General features: G+C 32.1%; 3 protein-coding genes across 19 annotated transcripts; 1 reads left to right on the top strand and 2 right to left on the bottom strand.

Annotated features, from left to right (window-relative positions):
• Window positions 1–1671: 1671 nt before the first annotated feature.
• On the bottom strand, window positions 1672–2619 carry LOC107633918 (uncharacterized). The gene has a single exon (XM_016337509.1). It carries the CDS (start codon window positions 2617–2619, stop codon window positions 1672–1674), a length of 948 nt encoding a protein of 315 aa, XP_016192995.1.
• Window positions 2620–4669: 2050 nt separating this feature from the next.
• Window positions 4670–14527, bottom strand: LOC107631772 (uncharacterized). Of its 17 annotated transcripts, none has more exons than XR_015906963.1 (9): window positions 13528–14527; window positions 13109–13219; window positions 12929–12979; window positions 12576–12652; window positions 11904–12186; window positions 9957–10086; window positions 9572–9655; window positions 6446–6518; window positions 4670–6368 (listed from the first exon to the last, which is right to left on the bottom strand). XR_015906963.1 is itself a non-coding variant. In XM_088506736.1 (6 exons), the coding sequence occupies exons 1-5, from the start codon at window positions 13580–13582 to the stop codon at window positions 12127–12129; spliced, it is 354 nt and encodes a 117-aa protein (XP_088362862.1). In that variant the 5' UTR covers window positions 13583–14527; the 3' UTR covers window positions 10720–12002; window positions 12116–12126. The 17 variants fall into 17 exon arrangements, 2 of the variants coding, with proteins under 2 accessions (XP_088362862.1, XP_088362860.1); XR_015906966.1 differs by lacking the exons at window positions 4670–6368; window positions 6446–6518 and having other exon boundaries at window positions 8048–9655; window positions 13528–13638; window positions 13731–13810; window positions 14080–14527; XR_015906975.1 differs by lacking the exons at window positions 4670–6368; window positions 6446–6518 and having other exon boundaries at window positions 8048–9655; window positions 13528–13638; window positions 14080–14209; window positions 14393–14527.
• Window positions 14528–16361: 1834 nt separating this feature from the next.
• LOC107631775 (alpha-1,3-arabinosyltransferase XAT3) lies at window positions 16362–18540 on the top strand. The gene is made up of 3 exons (XM_016335320.3): window positions 16362–16743; window positions 16849–16929; window positions 17053–18540. The coding sequence occupies exons 1-3, from the start codon at window positions 16602–16604 to the stop codon at window positions 18243–18245; spliced, it is 1416 nt and encodes a 471-aa protein (XP_016190806.1). The 5' UTR covers window positions 16362–16601; the 3' UTR covers window positions 18246–18540.
• The last annotated feature ends 354 nt before the right edge of the window (window positions 18541–18894 follow it).

The following is an 18894-nucleotide window of genomic DNA, read 5'->3' as shown; positions in this document are numbered from 1 at the left end:
GCAGTTGTTACAAGAGCCAAAGCTAGTTTTTCCAGCTTCAGGTATCTGATCTCGGCGTTCTGGAGGTATTTGCTGACAAAATACACTGGATGTTGGTGCTTTCCTGTTTCTGTTACTAAGACAGAGCTGATAGCATAGTTAGTGATAGATAAATAAAGATAAAGTAGCTTACCGACTTTTGGAGTTCGGATAATGGGGGTGCTAATAGTATGGCTTTAAGCTCAGTGAAGGCCGTTTCACAGTCTTCGGTCCAATTAAACTGTTCGTGTTTCTTGAGACTTTTGAAAAAGTGATGTGATCGGTGTGCTGTACGGGGGAAAAATTTGGATAACGCTGCAAGTCGGCCTGTGAGCTGTTGGACTTCCTTAATTATTTTTGGGCTTCTCATGTTTAGGATAGTCTGACATTTTTCGGGGTTGGCTTCTATGCCTCTGCAAGTCAGCATAAACCCGAGGAATTTTCCACTCTGGACCCCAAAGGCGCATTTTTCTGGGTTAAGTTTCATGTTATATCGTCAGAGTTGTTGGAAAATTTCTTTCAAGTCAGTGATGTGTTCTGCCGTATGTTTGGATTTTGCTACCATGTTGTCCATGTAGACTTCGATATTTTGGCCGATTTGATTTACAAAGATTTTGTCCATGAGTCTTTGATAAGTGGCACCTGCATTTTTGAGTCCAAATGGCATGACCTTAGAATAAAAATTACCGTTGTCAGTGATAAAAGCAGTTTTATCTTGGTCAGCTTCATGCATTAGAATTTGATTATAACTAGAGTAGGCATCCATAAAGCTTAAACATTGAAAACTAGAGGAACTATCAACAAGTTTATCAATGCATGGGAGGGGGTATGCGTCCTTTGGACATGCCTTATTAAGTCTGTGTAGTCCACACACATCTTCCACTTACCGTTGTTTTTCTTTACCATTACCACATTGGCTAACCAGGTGGAGTATCTGAGTTCTTTGATGAATCCGGCGTTGAGTAATTTTGTAGTTTCCTCGAGGGAGGCTACTCTTTTATCATCGCCGAGGTGCCTCTTTTTCTGGGCTATAGGTCGGGCTGATGGGTTGATGGCCAACTTGTGGCAGATGACGTTGGGGTCTATTCTTGGCATGTCTGCGGGAGTCCATGCAAAAAGATCGGCATTTTGTCTTAAGAGCTCGGTCAATTGATCTTGTTCTTCTTTTGTTAGTGTGCTGCCGAGGTATGTACACTTGGCTTCGTTGCTTGTTAATTGAACTTTAGTAAGATCATCAGTTGGCATTGGCCGTTCTTGGTGGTTGGTCCTTGGGTCTAACTCGGCCACTGGGGGTAATTTTTCCGAATTATAGACTGCCTAGACGTATTGCTGCTCGGGTTGTTTTGGTTGCTCGTTCTTTAGACAGGCATTATAACATTGCCTGGCTTCCTTTTGGTCTCCATATATAGTAGTGACCCTGCTATCTTGCAAAAGGAACTTAACACACAAATGCATAGTAGAAACAATTGCATTGAATGCATTCAAGGATGGTCTGCCCAGAATGATGTTATAGGGGCTTTTACAGTCAACGACTAGGTATTGGATGTCTATTATTTTACTATTGGGATATTCTCCAAAAGTTGTTTGTAACCAAATATAGCCTCGAATTGAAACACGCTCACCTGAGAAACCTACCAGTTCTCCTGATGAGGGTTAGAGGTTCTTGTCACTCAGTTTCATCTTTTGGAACGTTGAGTAAAAGAGTATGTCTGCGCTACTTCCTTGATCCATCAGGATTTTCTTTACCAGTGGTTCTCCGACCTGTGCAGTGATGACGACTGGGTCGTCCAGGTTTCGATCGTTTGCCTTATAATCGTCAGGGGTGAATGAGATTTTTGGCTTGTCCTTGTTTGCATGTTCGGAAGGGGTTGATTCTGTCATCGTCATCATAGCTCGGTATGATCTTTTTCTTGCCAAGTTTGCACATCCGCCACCTGCAAAACCACCAGAAATACAGTTTATTATTCTACGTGGTGGATTGATATCTGTGTCTACCTTTTTCCCTTTATCTTGGGAATTGTCAGTTGTTTTGGTGTGTTGGCCGAGATCTTCTGTATTTCGCTTTCGTCCTCGGTTGTCAATATATTTGTCTGGCAGTCCTTGGCAGGCGAGCTTTTCGAGAACATATTTGGCTATTACGCAGTCGTCTGTAGTATGACCATATTTTTTTGTGGAAGGCGCAGTATTTTGACCTGTCCACATGTCGTTGGTCCTGGTATGTATCAGCCCTGTTTGGGGTTTGATGAGCTTCGAGTGCAAAATGTCCTTTATAATGTCCTCCCTTTTCGCATTCAGGGGAGTATAGTTGTCGAATTTAGGCGTTAGCCTGAAAGGTCTTTGATCCGTTCTGTTGTTGGATTGTCTGTTTTGCCTTTCCTCCTCTCTGTTCGAGGTAGGTTTATTTGCTTTCTGCAGTGCTCGGAATTCTTCGACCTCGATTTGTGTCGTTGCTTTTTTGCGGAACTCGGCCAGAGTTTTAGGTTTTGCAATGACTATGGACTCTTGAAATTTCCCTGGTCGGAGGCCGCTCTTCAAAGCGTGGAGGTGGACTTCGGGGTTTAGGTTAGGTATCTCGTTGGTTGCTTCGGCAAACCTGGTCATGTAGTCCTTTAGGCTTTCGTTCGGTCCTTGTTTAATGGTGCGCTTAGGTAGTCAGAGTTATGGACGTATATTTTGGACGCGGTGAAGTGGTTAATGAACTGGTCAGCTAGTTTGTCGAAGTTTGAAATGGAACCTTCAGGGAGGTTGGAAAACCAAATCAAGGTGGCTCCGTCTAGGAAAGTTGGGAAGGTACGACATAAGATCGGGTCGGAATCCTTATTCATGAACATCATGGCTTGGAACTTGGTGACGTGGTCATTCGGGTCTCCTATTCCATTGTAGGGCTTTAGGGTTGACGGTAAGGTAAAATTTTGGGGCATTTCGAAACTCATGACTTCTTTTGCGAAGGGGTTGGTTCTCTTTTTGGTGGTCGTTTTGGTGACTTTAGGGATGGTGTGCTTAGTTTCCGAAGTGTGCTCGTCATTGTTGTCTTTGTTTTCGGCACTTTTGTGTTCTTCTTTACTTCGGTCATGCTCCATTTATCGTAGGAGCTCGGCCATTCTTTGGTTCTCGGTCTTGAGGCTTCGTTGATTGCCAAAATTTCGGCCTGATTGGTGTTCGAGGGAGCGTGGCTGCACTCGTCTGCCATGCGTCGCAACTTGCAAAAAAGAGTATACAGATATATGGGAAGAGAAGTTGTGGGGTTAGAAAAATCGTGGCCTACGGTGGGCACCAAATGTTCCTGTGTGAAAATAGGTCTCCGAGGTATAGCTCGTTCAGCTAGCGCTGAACTGGCTTTTCTTGGAGCGAGGGGAGTGGAACGTCGTCTTCTCCTGGGGAGGCGGCGTTGGATACCTGAAAAGGGACTCCAACGCTCAAGTAAGTATGAGTGTGAGAGAGTTCAGAATAAGATTGGAATGAATCGCGTACCTCTTACTGGACTCATCTTCTGGATTTATATTATTAGTCTATTGAACTTCCGTTAAGTTTGATAGAGTCGTGTTTGCTATTATTTCGATTATTGAGACTTCGATGGTTTGAGTGTAGAGAGATTTGCGAAAAAATTATTTTGCTTTATTTTGTTTTGCTGATTCTGATTTTGAGTTTGTTGGTGAAGTTCGAGTTAAGTGGAACGGATCATTATCCAAATTTAGAACATACATAAAGGAAAGTATTTTATTTTGCAATTCAATTTACATCACCCTTTACAAGAACAAGGACTCCCAGATCTTAAAAAAGGGCACAAGGACTCAGATTTGTAATTTAGATTATAGTTCCCTCACCATTAGTAGCTCCATACACTTACTGGTGAAATTATGACCGGAAAGATGAAACCAGTGCCTTGAAAATAAACATGATCTATCTAGGATAGAGATCTATTCATCTTTATCTTGTTGATGGCTATACTATAGAAAGTTTAGTATTGTCTTTTTTAATAATAATTTTAAAAAATTTTAAAAATTAATTAGGATACTCATAATTAACCATACGATTACAAGTATATTTATTTTATTAAATTAAATTAAATTAAATTATTGATTTAAATTATTTGAAAAAATTAATATAGTAAAAGCAGTAATTAGATAACTTGTTATTTTTAAAATATAAGATGCTTACTGGCCATACAATATCTTTATTAGAATTCGTTTATTACTTACCATTTATTATTTGAATTTATTTTTAAAAATAATTTAAAAATTAATTAGACAATACTCATAATTAATCGTACAAATACAAATATATTTATTTTATTAAATTAAATTAAATTAAATTATTAATTTAAATTATATTCATCTAAAACATTATACCGCTGTATAAAAAAAGTTTTGCACATATCATAGTTTTTTAATTTAAAACATTTAAATAATTATTTTTTTAAATTAAATATTTAATTATGAGTACAATAATATAAATATTTAATATTATAGTTAAATAGGTACAATAATATTCATATTTTGGATGCACATAAATGATAAATTGTCTACATCTTATATATTTTAAAAAATATTTTATTTATTTAATTTAAATATAAAAACCTGCATAATTTCATCTCTTAAATTACTAAATTAGTATTTAAAATCTAAAAATTACTTAGACTACCATTCCTTTATTTATGTATTACACATAATATACTATTTTTTTTATTTATATAATAGATGAGAGGATGAATTTCAAATGTACTAAATATATTAGTCTTCTAATTATTTTAAGTATTGATCTCAATTACAAAAATATATATAATATATATTAATTAAAATTAACAATTAAAATTAATAAAATACTAATATTCTTAAAACTTTCTATACACTATACATTATACCTACTCTCCTACTTTTACTCTATTTTTTGACCCGTAACTTGCATGATTTAACTGCACATCTTTATTGATGTATGTTACATGTGATACATATTTTTCTACTTTTATTCTATATAAAAATATAAACCTAATCTATTGTGTTGCAACACAGAAGGTAAGTTTAGTCACAAAAAAAAAAAACAGAAGGTAAGTTCTATCATTTGAAATTGGCTTCTTTCTTTTTTATAAATTTCTCATAAATTTTTCATAAACTTTTAACTTGTGTAAAAACATATAATTTAGTCCATGGAGGGAGAATAGGAGAATAATACCATGTCTCTGCTGAACCTCACGTATCGAGTGAAAATAACTTAAGGTCAGTGATTAAAGAAATGAAAAGGCAAATATATTTGGTAGAACTTTTAATTATGGTGAATTTTATTAATTTTGTCATTAAACTTATTTTAATAATGTTCGTTAGTCACGTAAGCATGTTGACTCTCTCCAGTGTTTCCATGGCCACTTCTTTTAGGTAAATTCTGTCTAAAAGAAGTGGCCATGAAAATGCTTACGTAACTAATGAACATTATTAAAATAAGTTTAATGACGAAATTAATAAAATTCACCGTAATTAAAGATTCTACTAAATATATTTATTTTTTTACTTCTTTAATTACTAACCTTAATTTATTTTGACCAGATACGTGAGATTTAACAGAAATACGATATTATTCTCATATTTTCCCACCATGAACTAATTTATACGTTTTTACACAAGTTGTGGAGTCAAAAAGTTTATGAAAAGTTTATGAGAAATTTATAAGGAAGAACAAGCCAGTTTCAAATGATATAACTTATGAAGAGTTTTGGGTTGTAACACAATAAGTTAGGTTTATATTTATATATAGAATAGAAGTAGAAAAATATGTATCACATGTAACATATATGAATAAAGATGTGCAGTTAAATTAGGAGGGTAGGTATAATGTATACTGTATAGAGAGTTGTTAGAATATTAGTGTAACATTAATTTTAATCGTTAATTTTAATTAATATGTATTATATATTTTTGTAACTGACAGTTAAAATAATTAGAAATTTAGAACACCAATATACTTAGTAAATTTGAAATTCATTCTCTTATATATGATATGAATAAAAGAAAGGTAGTATATATTATGTGTTACATAAATAAAGGAATGGTGGTCTAAGTAATTTTCAGATTTTAAATACTAATTTAGTAGTTTAAGAAAAAAAATAAGCAGGTTTTTATATTTAAATTAAATAAATAAAATATTTTTTAAAATAGGTAAAATGTAGATAATTTATCATTTAAAAAATACGTTCATTCGAGATACGTATATTATTATATCGATTTAACTATAATATCAGGTGTTTCTGTGTGGATTCGACGCTCCAAGGTATAGCTCGTCTCGTGGGGGTTCGAACCGGCCTTCCTTGGAGCACAAAGTGTGGAACGTCGTTTGTGTGCTGGGAAGGCGGCGTTGGGCACCTGCAAAGGGACTCCAACTTTCAAATAAGTAAGAGTAGTGTAAAGTAATTTAGAGTAAGACTGAATGTATTGCGTACCTCTAGCTTAGTGACATAGTTATCAAAACCGATCCGGTAATCGACCCGGCCAGATTACTGGGTCACTGAGTCACTGGTTCAACCGGTGGGTCACAAGTTCAACCGGTTAACCCGGTCATAATTAAATAAAAATATAAAATTATAAAAATAAATTAAAATTAAAAGTTAAATACATGTTTTCAAAAAATATACTAATGACAATCAAATATCAATTCTTAGATATAATTTATGGTATAAAAACAGATAGTAAATTTGTCACTAATACAAAATATTTTCTCAATTTAAATGAACAAGAGAAAATAAAAAATAACACAATCAATATCAATGTGTTTATATATTATGTGTTATTACTTGTGTTAGTATCTATGTCAATCTATATTTAAAAGAATAAAAATATAAATAAAAATTTATTATATATTTAATTTTTAGTCACCTATATTAATAAGAACAAGATGGCACAGTGGTAAAGAGAGGCGCCATATCTTTACTCACCCAAGCTCCTTATAATTGGATCATAATTTAATCTAAAATTTGTATGTATTCTTTTTGAATACAAATTGATCAAATATATTCATTTTAATTTCTCCTACCAATTTTTTTATGTACTAATTACATACTAAAAATTTGGATTATTGATATTATTAATATTTTTTTATCATTTTCAGAAATTCTTTTTACAAATATATGTACGCGTGTCGCGTCTACCTGTAAACGAAATAAAAGAAGGATATTTATTTCAGAAAATATTTTTTAAATTATTTATTTTAGTAATTATTATATTTAATTTATTTATTAAAATAAAAAACACATAAATTAGGCAATGAGTTATAGCTCAAATGGCAATCTCCTCCTACTTAATTAAGAGGTTGTGGGTTCGAGTCTTCTATCTTTAATAAAAAAAAACACATAAACTGACATGAACAAAGGTAAAAAAAAATAATAAATAAAATAGTATTTTTATATCTTATTTAAAAATAAACAAAATACAAGACAAAACAAATGAATTATTAAAAAATCATAGAAAGTATAAACATCTTTTCAATCTTTTAAAGCTCAAAGCGAAAATTTTTGGATATAATTCGGTGCAATGAATTGAAGAGACGAATATGAGATTCTTAATCAAAGAAATTTTTTTTGGAATTGAAATGGTGCCTATACGGCTATACATGCCAGGCTATGTGAACATAAGGTTAAAATACTCCATCTATTGATTAAACTCAGGTGAATCCTTAATTTAGTTAATTAAGGGTTTGTTTGAGCATCATTTTTTAAAAAAGATTTTTTTTAAAATAATTTTTTTAAAAAGATATTTTATAAAATAAAGATAATTTTATGTTTGGATATCTCATGAAAAAATATTTTTTTATTTATTAATTATGTTTGGATAAAATAAGATAAAAATATTTTTTTGTTCATTTATTAGGTGAAAAATATATTTTTTTAAAAAAAATTTTAAAAAAATATGAATTGTAACTTTTTAAAAAAGATATTTTTTATTTTTTTAATATTTTTATTTTTACTATTAGAAATTTATCAAACACACTAAAAAATAAACAATATATTTTTTCATTAAATTTTTTTAAATCAATTTAATAGCACCCAAACAAGCACTAATTCTTGGATAATTATTAAATGAGATTCATTGGCTAGTTAGTATTAATATTATACAAATTTAGAACATACATGAAGGAAAGTATTTTATTTCGTGTGGTGCAATTCAATTTACATCAACGTGGATTCAAAAAACGTCTTTATGTTATTGAATGGTTAATTTTTCAGTAACTGTCACTGTCTGCACAAAGAAATATATTAAAGGATATGAGTAATTAACCCGCACAACTAAAAGTACCAAGAAAAACCAAGAAGAGAGTAAATAAAAAGGTGACACCCTTATTCCCAATCAATGCATACAGTTATGATGATAAGACGAGTACTTGAATAACAAAGGTACATATGATTTCAAGCCATAGTCCTTATACAATATATGTACATAATTAAGTTGCTCCACATATAATAACTATATAGACTTCAATTTGGTATTTACATACCTTTGCTCTAATACACAAAAGGAAACCTAATAACGGAACTCCACCTACATAATAAGACTGTAATAAAACCAATTTTTTTGCCAACCACATCCTCTGACCATTCGTGAAAGAATACCCTTCAGTCCGTCCGAAAATAACAATTTATGAAGAACACCCATGCTTTTTTGCTTCTAGTCTTCTTCAGTGTTAGACTAGATTTTTACAGATACACCATTGTATTGTAATTCCGATGATGTTGCTTTGTGTTGTTAGGTGTTGGTGTATAAATTTGGATTAAGAAGTAGAGGGGCTGCTATATCAAATTGTATCTCTTATTGGGTGAATGTATTGATACTTAACTTGATTCAAGAATCGTTAGAGGATGTAAACGGCAGAAAAATTGGTGCTATTATTAATTTAGGATCTTATTATATAGTTAGAGTTCGGTTAGCTATCATATTAGCTTTTGTTTTACATATTAGAGTAAAGGTATCTAAGTACCAAACCGAAGTCTATCTAAATAGTTTATAGTTATTATTATGTGGAGTGGTTTAATTATGTACATATTGTGTAGGGAATTTGGCTTGGAATCAACGTGCTCTTATATTGTCGAAGTACTTGGTCTGATCATTATAATTGGCTGCATTGATTGGGAGCAAGAGATGCCAACTTTTTACTTACTTTCTTTTTGGTTTTTTTTAATAGTATTTTTAGTTTTGTGTGTAGTTCAATTTGTTTCTTCTATAGAAAAAGACAGTAAGTCAGTAACTGAAAAGAATTAACAATTTAATAGGTAAAAATTTACTTACGATTAATTTCAAATGAAGCTATTTTTAATTAAATCATTTGTATATAATAAATTAGTTTTTTTTCCAAACTAAATAAAAATAAGTGTTAGCAATCCAAAAACAAGTGAGTTATTATATATTGAATTGCACCACATCAAAATTCTTTTCTTTATGTATGTTCTAAATTCGGTAATGTTACTACTAAGTATCTAATAAATCCCATTTAATAATTTTTCAAAAACTTTGAGGATTTACCTGACTTTAATTAATAAATGGAGTTATTTTAACATTCTGTTAGCAACTTAGCATACCTGTGCACCTAACATGCGATGCCGATGCTGCCTTGCTCCATATGATTGGCCACAAAAGGTATCCAAAGCCCTTGCCATTTTCATCTGTTATTGTATGAAACCAACAAGGAGTTGAAACAAAGTTAGTCAATTCAATAGAAATAGTTGACAACGAATCGGTAATAACTTCAGTTTCCATGCCATGGAAGGGAATAACCGGGTCTGATTGGTGTTGAAATATTTTCATAACTAACCCGAACAAAATATCGGGATAGTTCAGTTCGGATTATATTTATTTGATATTTTTTAACAAATTCAAATTATAAATCAAAAGAAGAGGAGAAAAATCCGATGGAAGAAACTGTAAAAAGGGTGTTAATAACGAAAGAATGTAAAAGGAACCGACCAATTAAGCCAATGCCAGTGATGGAAGAAAAGGAAGTGGCTATGGAAACGCGGGATAGCCAACTCGCTGAGATAACTTCAATTGCGACATTTAGAAGAGCCACTATTATCAAAGATCCTGCAAAACATAGCTGCTTCTCTTTTATCATTATCATTATCATTATCATCAGCTTTAACGAGTTCGAATATACATGCATTGTTCTTGGCCAAAGTTGAGAAGTTTATAAAGAGGATTATGTTATGGCCGGTATATCATGCATGTTGCATGAATAAAGGGAAGATGGGAGGCAACTTCCACGTTCCAAATACTAACGGAGTTAGTTAAGCTGTGTAAAGTATATTGGAGAGTAAAATTTGTCCTATTATGAAACTAGAAATGCATGTAGTTGTCATGGGGTGGTGTGGTACTTCGATTCTAAGTTTCTAACATTGCTATATATATATATTTGTTAAAACATGGTGCTTGCTGATTAAAATATTTTAAAATTTCATTCAACTAGTATGCAAACTTGCACTACTAAACAAATATAAATTTCATTTTGATCCATATATAGTATTTGTTGCCTTATAGAAAACAGTTTTTATTCACTAAAATTATTATTTTCACTTTTGAATATAATATATATTAAGTATTTTATAATTTTTACTTTCTACAAAATTACATGATATATTTAATAAATAATTAATTATTAAATACCCATACATTGGTGTTTTTCACTCTAAAGTAATTACTTTATAGTTTTTTTATGTTTTGTTCTGTTGTTAATAAAAAATAAATAATAATAGTTTAGTAATTTTATAATTAGATAAATTAAGTTTTTCAAGTAGCGTGTAATAATTAACTAAAATAATATGATAAGGAGATAATAAAATTTTAACTATAATATATTAAGCATATATTGTTATTGTATATTTATTTTTGGTATATAATATAAGTAGGTTTGTAAATAAGTCGAGTTAGATCGATGTAAATTAAGATTAAACTGGACTCATAATAAATTATTGTAGGGTATAACAATTTAATGGTTTGTTGCATTCACCCTACTAAAGAAGGGTGTACAAAAATTACTTATTCGAATTCTACATCTTAATTACTTATTCGAACCAGTAAATAGCGGCAATTTTTTTGGAGAATTGCGACGATTTTAAATCGGCACAAAACGACATATAATCATTGTAATTTAGGGCGTGGCTATTTGATTTTGCGGTAGTTTTTACGAACCGCTGGCACAACCGTTGCTAATCATGTTGATGATCTTGCAGCGATTATCTATTTTAGTAAGCGAAATTTTAAAAATAATTGCGATGGTTACACAACCGCCGCAAATTTATGTGCATTTTTTAAAAAGAATGCGATGGCTTTGAACCGCCACAATTTCATACATAAGCTTAAAAAAGACTTACCAACTATAATAATTTATACCATTTTTCTTTACTATAACTTATTTTCTTTACATCATAGGTTAAACTTGAGATATTAACATTAAAAACACTAAATAAACAATATTAAACTCATAGATAATTCCAAAATATTAACTAGAAAAACACTTATTTGTAAATTATTTACTAAAAATATTGAACAATATAAAACTACTTTATCTAAAGAGGTTGTGAAGTCAACAAAGCACTTACTAAGTACTAAAGTACGTGAAAATAAATATATCAAACTCAACAAAAAATACACATTTTAAAATATTAACTTAAAAAAGACACAAAATAAAATGTTCATTACTCACTTACTACTGTAGCATGAACTTGAATCTTGAAGCAAAGCCAAGAAGTAGATTTTCACTCAAGATAGGCTCAATTGCAAAATAAAATGGTAAAACAAAAAGGAAAAAATAAAATCAAAATCAACTACCATTCTTCTCCCCTCACAAGAAATCTAATTAAAACATAAGGAATCATAGCATATAGTTCAACTTTTAGAATCGAGTATAATTATTACCATTAAACTTGGTGTGTATAGAAAAATCCTTTATGCTTATAATCTCTTCATATATTTGGAAAATTTCGGTATAGTCACAATTCAACTTTTCCCCTATAACTGAAGTAGAAAAAAAACATTGGTAAGTTTTTTAATTTGAAAAATAATGCACTACTCTAAGACCGCAGACAGAAAATGAGTAGGACTTATGAGAGGTCTAGTGTTATACTAACTTGAGAGACCACTACAAATGATGTATCTCATCTTCAATGCGATCACGCTCGCTCCTCAGGAATTGAAGTTCCTGTACAAGACTATATATGTAAAATTCTTCCTGAATGTGTATTGGCTTGTTAATTGTCAATCAACAAGAGGGATAAGAATTCAAAAGAATGCCTTATTAAAAGCATCAAATACCTATTAAAGAGTATTCTTAAAAATGATAGACAACCAGAACTATTTTACCATACCAAAAAAATTGATATGATTGTTGATTCTTAGATAGGCGTAGCATTCCTACCACTTTATTCTATTGAATGATAACAATTGACTTTACTTGACCTCTGTTAAAATTCTAGCAGTGTAGCATAACTCAATCCTTTATGGACTAATTTATCCTGGCCATTTGTTCAAAATTTTCAAAATAACAAAAATAAAATTAAAAAATATATATATAATAAAATTTAAATGTACCTTGCGGGTATCTCTTGACTCCCTCAGAAGCTGAACCTCCTTCTCAAGCTCTGGTATTACAAGCATGGTCCTCCATCCTGCTCGTTGAGAACATAGCATCACAATAAGATATAAGTTACTTCGAGAATCCGCGAATACAAATAAATTTTTTAAGAAGGAATTCTACATAAGCCAGCAGCGAGTTGATTCATTTATTGAAAAATTTCATCAATTTCAGTCTCAGATTTTCATGTATCTGTACTATTCCGCAGATCATAGCTAGAAGAGATGCCATAAAAGACTAGTTAATAGAATTGAATGCAAAAATATATTTAATATAATAGCTGGAAGGAATCATATGATATACCAAGAACCTTTTTGCTGCGTAGTATAGCTCCGTAAATGTGATCCCCAACATACAGAACCTACATGTAAAAGCATTCAAATTTTCACAAGAAACTTCGGTATAACAGCAACCAACAATTACTAGAGTTCTTAAATCAACCCACAAGACCATTGAAGAAATCAATAATATAATCTGCTGTACTGCTAACCTAAGAAATCCTGGCTATATAACACTATCTGTATTGAGAAGCATTTCAGTCTCAGGCACAACCCCAAATAGGTTGGGGTGATTTTTCTCATGAAAAAATCCTGGCTTTGCACTGCATGAATTGAAGAATTGATTGGGTTAACAAGGAAAAGTCATGTTATATTCTCATAAAATATGTTAGTTTTAACTTATATGTTTCTTTTAAATTATCTAGTTTGTAAAATGTGTGATTCATGATATCTCATCAAAGGGAAACAAATTGCAAGTACAATGCACAAAATAATACAGGGACGTAACAAAGCTTGCATGTTGTGGAAATGAAAATTCTATAATTTGATAATATAGGAAAAAATTCACAATATCCAGAATGATGTGGCAAACAAACATAAACAAATACAGATCCTTGGAAAAGAACATGACCTGCCAGTGATAACAACATCGAAGTATTGAAGCCAGGCAAAACTTTTACTTCCATCTACCTCACTGGATCCAGAGAGGAAATTCATGACAATGTTTGTGTAGTCCCACAAACTGCAAATGCCATATTAATGTTCCATCCGTCAATTTGACTAGTCATTAATACACCTTTCTTCTTAAGACTTACATAGAAAATTCATAAGTACCTATTTGTCACTAAAAATGTTGCAAGTTATTTTTCAGATTCACAAAATAGTCAGCAGCTGCAACCTTGTCAGCAAGTTTCCTTAACAACAACAAAACTAAATAAGGCATATAACACTATCTTTTTCACTCTTTTTCCTTTTCCTAAGAGTGCTTTATATATGCATTTCAAGCACTCGAGTAGAACCACACATTGGAATCCATACCAAATCACCATCCCAAATAAGCTGGTAGAGAAAGAAAAGAGGCAAACCATTCTTGCTACTTAGTAGTCCATCCCAAATATAATACTCCTGGCTGTATAAATGTATTCAAGATAGTATGTTAAATCTATCTACTATAGAAACAAACCTGTAAACTGTAATAGATAATCTTTATGTTGTTCTGCATGTTCTCGGCAATACAAATCAGTAACTCATTCAATCCATTGCCTGATTTCTTCTCCTGCGAACCTGACTCAGAGTGTACAGCCATAATATCCCTACCTTGTATAAGATATTGTAACAAAATAAAGCATATAACAATATCCATATGTGTGCTTCAAAATACTTAATATCCATATGCATGCTTCAAAATACTCAGCTTTTTAAATACTAATTTGTTGAGTATCAGTAACAATTAGATTGGAAATGAACAAGAAATTCAACGGCTAAAATTTCTCTACCTTTGTTAGACTACATGAATCATGTGACATGATAATACTTGTCCATATTCCATTGGGTGCTGAAGCATTTCGGCAAATTCGGAACGCAATCTTTCTGTATCAAAGAACTCACCTTTTAGTAATTTTAAGGGACAAGAGTGAGTGTCTGGGTGAGGAGACGAGGACGTAAAAGAAGAAAAAATTGGAAGCCCAATATGTATGAGTATAATGTAAGGCCCTTGAGCACCAAAAAAAATGTAAGGCCCTTTACGTTTAAGAAGCTTCTAGTACACCAATAATCTAGCGGTAGAGATTTTGGAATTAATTTCAAAATATTCTTGAAAAATGAGAAACTTAAATTTTCTTTTGCTATTAGCCTATTACACTAAGTTTATCTTTGTTAATATATATTCTAATTATATATATATATATATATAATCTAAAATTTTTAATATTTTTATATTTATTTATATTTATATTTATTTATTTAAATTAATTTATTTTTTATTATATACAATTATTGAAATAAATATTAAATTTTATTGAACATCTATAAATTAAAAAAAAATACAAAATACTTTTATTGGTCATAACATATTCTTTCTATTCATCATAATTATTTGATTTATTAATATTTTTAAAAAACATACTTAAAAAATATAATACAAACTAATTAATAAATTATTAAAATACAAAAATAATAATTAATTTAATAAAAAAATATAATTAAAAAATTATTTATTATTAAAAAAATAGAACTTTATATAACTATTTTATTTATAACTTAGTCAACCAATTCGGCCAATCATATGAGAGATGATCCAGTGACTTTGAAATAGCTTTAAATTTAGGTTTAGGGAGAACTAGTATGTTTTTTCCATCCGGCGATCCCTGTCCTAACAAAAATTGATTAAAATAAAACATAGTAATTCGAACCAATTTACGTTTAAAAACAGAAGTGGAATTAAAAGGAAAAAACTCAGCATTGTTGATCGCACTGTGAGGGCACATTGCAGTTACATATATATTATGTATGCTCCTACTCCCACAATTTACTACCTAACGCTGACTTATAATCTATAATTATGAAGATCAAAATTGGCATGCGATGTAACAAAATATAAAGGTCAATGATTTGTTAGTTGAGTGTTTTGTGTTTGGATTATTCGATACCTTGCTTCTAAATATGTTGAGTTCCTATACGTGCATCCCTCCGTGTGTCTCAACCAGCTAAGGACTAGGGTGGTTGCACTCCGAGATAATCAAATCCAAACCTAACTTGGAAAATAAAAAAATACTAATTAACTATTTTATGAGGCACACGCATTCCTCTACAAGAAATCAAACATATGGAACCATTGGAAAGCCCCTACTACTTCTGCTTCATCATGCACCCCACCCTACTGTACAAAAACAATTAGAAAAATACTAAGCTTGTTAACATGTCTTACTCTCTGCTACCAAACGCCTTGTTTCATTTCAATTTCTCTTGCTACAATTAACGTTAATTATTAATTAAAACCAGCTTCAATTCAATTCCTGCCGACAATCTAATTTAACTTTTGTAAACTCTTCTTATATATGATGCCACGTTCATCTATTAGGTTATATACTTATATTCAACATACTATTCTAATTATAAAATGGTCCATGCTACACTTTAATCATTTTGTGTGTGTCCTTGGTTTTTTGTTTCTTACGTTAACTGAAGTGCCTTTCTTCATGCAGAGGTTGATTCTATAAGTAAAAATAACTTTGTGACACCAACTATGGAAGTGTAGTGCTAGCTAGTAGTGGTACTAAGTACTAACTCAGGGTGATTGCAATAATTGATGATATGAAAAAATCAAAAAATTTTAAAGAAGCTGTAGTTGGTTAATATTTTTCAAAGGTGGGCCCTGCAGGCAGTTCAAGCTGGTTGATACATGAAGAAAGAAATAGAAATAAAGAATATAAGCTAACTAATAGTAATGATTGTAAAGGATTCCATGTCTAAACAGTCAACCAAAAAATCATATTCATTTCTAGGGAATACTATATTAGTATATAGAGGATCCTCCTGGTTCAAGAAAGTATGTGGAGGCCAACATACTAGTTGTGAATGGTGATCCACTAAGCATAAATGACTTCTATTTGTTAATGTGAGGCAGCATTTTAGTTAGTCTCCTCAGTGTTCAGAGCTGCATAAGATTGATTGGTATTATCTGATCATATCCATCCAAATTCCAAAATGATGTACAATTCAATATTTGCCAAAAGCTTTAGCCGTTATGAGCAGAAAAAATTGGGATATGGAGCATTTGTGGGATGCTTAATAATAGTTTTGAGTCTTTGCACAGTCTTTAAGCCTTACATAGGTTCTATTCATGATTGTGAGTCCTCAACTCTTAGTTCTTAATAAACATACATGCATGATGCATGGTGGATTACTCATGTTCATTTCTTAGTTCTTACTTCTTGTTTCTGTTTCATCACAGTGAAGCTGAAGCTCTATGTCAGCGTTGACACCAAAATGCTGATGCTGAATGAAACTAGCAACTTTCCACGAATAGCCAGAGGTAAGACATTGATTCAGGTCCATTTATAGACGATAATTTGATTGTGATGAAGCAAATGATTTTGAAAACTTGAATAGTGGTGATGAGGCCAATAATTTTGACAGAAACTTCTTCATTTTACAGTTGAAGAGACAGAAACAAAGAAAATGGAGCAAGGATGCTTTTCAGAAGAAAGGACAAATTTTTGCCAAGTACAGGGAGATATCAGAGTCCATGGAAAATCCTCCTCTGTTTACGTTGTGACACCTGAAACAACAATCTTGCCCGAAAACTCCTCATGGACCATAAGGCCTTATGCGCGAAAGAACGATGCAGAAGCAATGAGGCGTGTAAGAGAATGGTCAATAAAGGCAGTGAAAGATGGCATGAAATTCCCACAGTGCACACAACATCACAGCGTTCCAGCTGTGATATTCTCTACTTCAGGCTATATTGGCAACCACTTCCATGAATTCACAGACATCATCATCCCACTGTTTCTGACTTCTAGACAATTCAATGGACAAGTTAAATTTGTCGTGTCCGAAATGCGTCCTTGGTGGATTTCTAAGTACCAAGCAATTCTCAGTAAGCTGTCCAATTATGAGGTCTTGAACATTGACAAAGATGACCAAGTTCACTGCTTCCCAGGTGTGAATGTTGGTCTCAAAAGGTATCCGAAAGAACTAAGCATTGACCCTCAAAAGTACTCCTATTCCATCGAAGACTTCAGGAGTTTTCTGAGAGACTCTTATTCACTGAAGAGAGTTAATGCAATCAAATTGAGAGAGGAGGGTGAAGATGAGAATAATAAGAATAAGAAGCAGCAGCCAAGGCTTTTGATTCTTTCAAGAAGAAGAACAAGATCATTCACTAACACAGCTGAAATAGCAAAGATGGCTAGAAGCATCGGATTCGAGGTGATCGTAATGGAAGCTGGTGGAAGCATGTCAAACTTTGCAAATGTGGTGAATTCTTGTGATGTGCTATTGGGAGTTCATGGAGCCGGCCTCACTAACATTGTTTTCCTTCCTGAGAATGCAGTTTTGATACAAGTAGTTCCTCATGGTGGTTTCGAATGGCTTGCCAAATATGACTTCGAATTGCCCTCAAAGGATATGGGACTAAAGTACTTGGATTACAAGATAAGTGTGGAAGAAAGCACTCTTATTCAGCAATATCCACAAGATCACATGATCATAAAGCACCCCCCATCCATTGGGAAACTTGGATGGGAAAGATTCAAGTCTGTGTATTTGGAACAACAGAATGTGATGCTAGATCTCAATAGGTTTAGGCCTACATTGCAGAAAGCCCTTGAGCTATTGCAGCAGTAATGTAAGTACTTGTTCCCGGTGGATGAGTTTTTGTTGTTGTTTTATTGTTATATTTATCCATTGTTTTGCAAGTAGTGTACATAATAAATGATGAACAAAGAAGTCATCACGTGGCACAAAATATTTGTACTTGAGGGAAAACAATGTTCAGTGGAATCAGAGATTACATCTTGCAATAACAAACAATTTATCATGTGCCTTATGAAATTAAATTGAAGTTGGTTCAGATGTTTACTGTCGGAATGATGTATAATAGCGGCAAATGATAAAGTTTAGAGTTATTTAATTGAACTAATTGGATGTTTTTTCTTGATTCGTCCCATTATGTATTTTTCTCCAGAGGCACCATGTTGCGTATTGCTTGGAACGAGTCTTTGTCCCTTCTATGAACCTACCACATGTTCTTATTCCACTTGTCCTCGTTGTTTCCTTTACTATTCGCTTTTGGTTGCCTAAAATATGACGTATAGTCGAACTTAAAATACACTCCAATTTGGTGTCTGGAACTTACCAAACAGTGTAACTGTGAGGAAAGCAACAGTTAGTAGAAACTTACCAAACCATAGAAGAAAGAATAACAAGTTTCAAAAAAGAAGAATGTTATGGAATGCCTTGAATGAAAACCCAGTCCAAGTTTGTGAACATCTTG

This window comes from Arachis ipaensis, chromosome B3 (genome assembly GCF_059453495.1).
Source record: "Arachis ipaensis isolate K30076 ecotype BB chromosome B3, ASM5945349v1, whole genome shotgun sequence".
Taxonomy (NCBI): domain Eukaryota; kingdom Viridiplantae; phylum Streptophyta; class Magnoliopsida; order Fabales; family Fabaceae; genus Arachis; species Arachis ipaensis.
Note: the sequence above shows the minus strand (reverse complement) of the source record. Positions and strands in the feature narration are given on the sequence as shown.

Bases quoted from the DNA above. Each gene is read 5' to 3' on its own strand.
- LOC107633918 (XM_016337509.1), bottom strand. From the start codon at position 2,619: ATGACCAGGTTTGCCGAAGCAACCAACGAGATACCTAACCTAAACCCC.
- LOC107631772 (XM_088506734.1), bottom strand. From the start codon at position 13,582: ATGGAAGTAAAAGTTTTGCCTGGCTTCAATACTTCGATGTTGTTATCA. The intron at 13,220-13,527 runs GTCATGTTCTTT...CAATTCATGCAG, and splicing joins GATGTTGTTATCACTGGCAG to TGCAAAGCCAGGATTTTTTC. The intron at 12,187-12,575 runs GTACATTTAAAT...AGTCTTGTACAG, and splicing joins AGTCAAGAGATACCCGCAAG to GAACTTCAATTCCTGAGGAG.
- LOC107631775 (XM_016335320.3), top strand. From the start codon at position 16,602: ATGATGTACAATTCAATATTTGCCAAAAGCTTTAGCCGTTATGAGCAG. The intron at 16,744-16,848 runs GTGAGTCCTCAA...GTTTCATCACAG, and splicing joins CATAGGTTCTATTCATGATT to TGAAGCTGAAGCTCTATGTC. The intron at 16,930-17,052 runs GTAAGACATTGA...TTCATTTTACAG, and splicing joins CTTTCCACGAATAGCCAGAG to TTGAAGAGACAGAAACAAAG.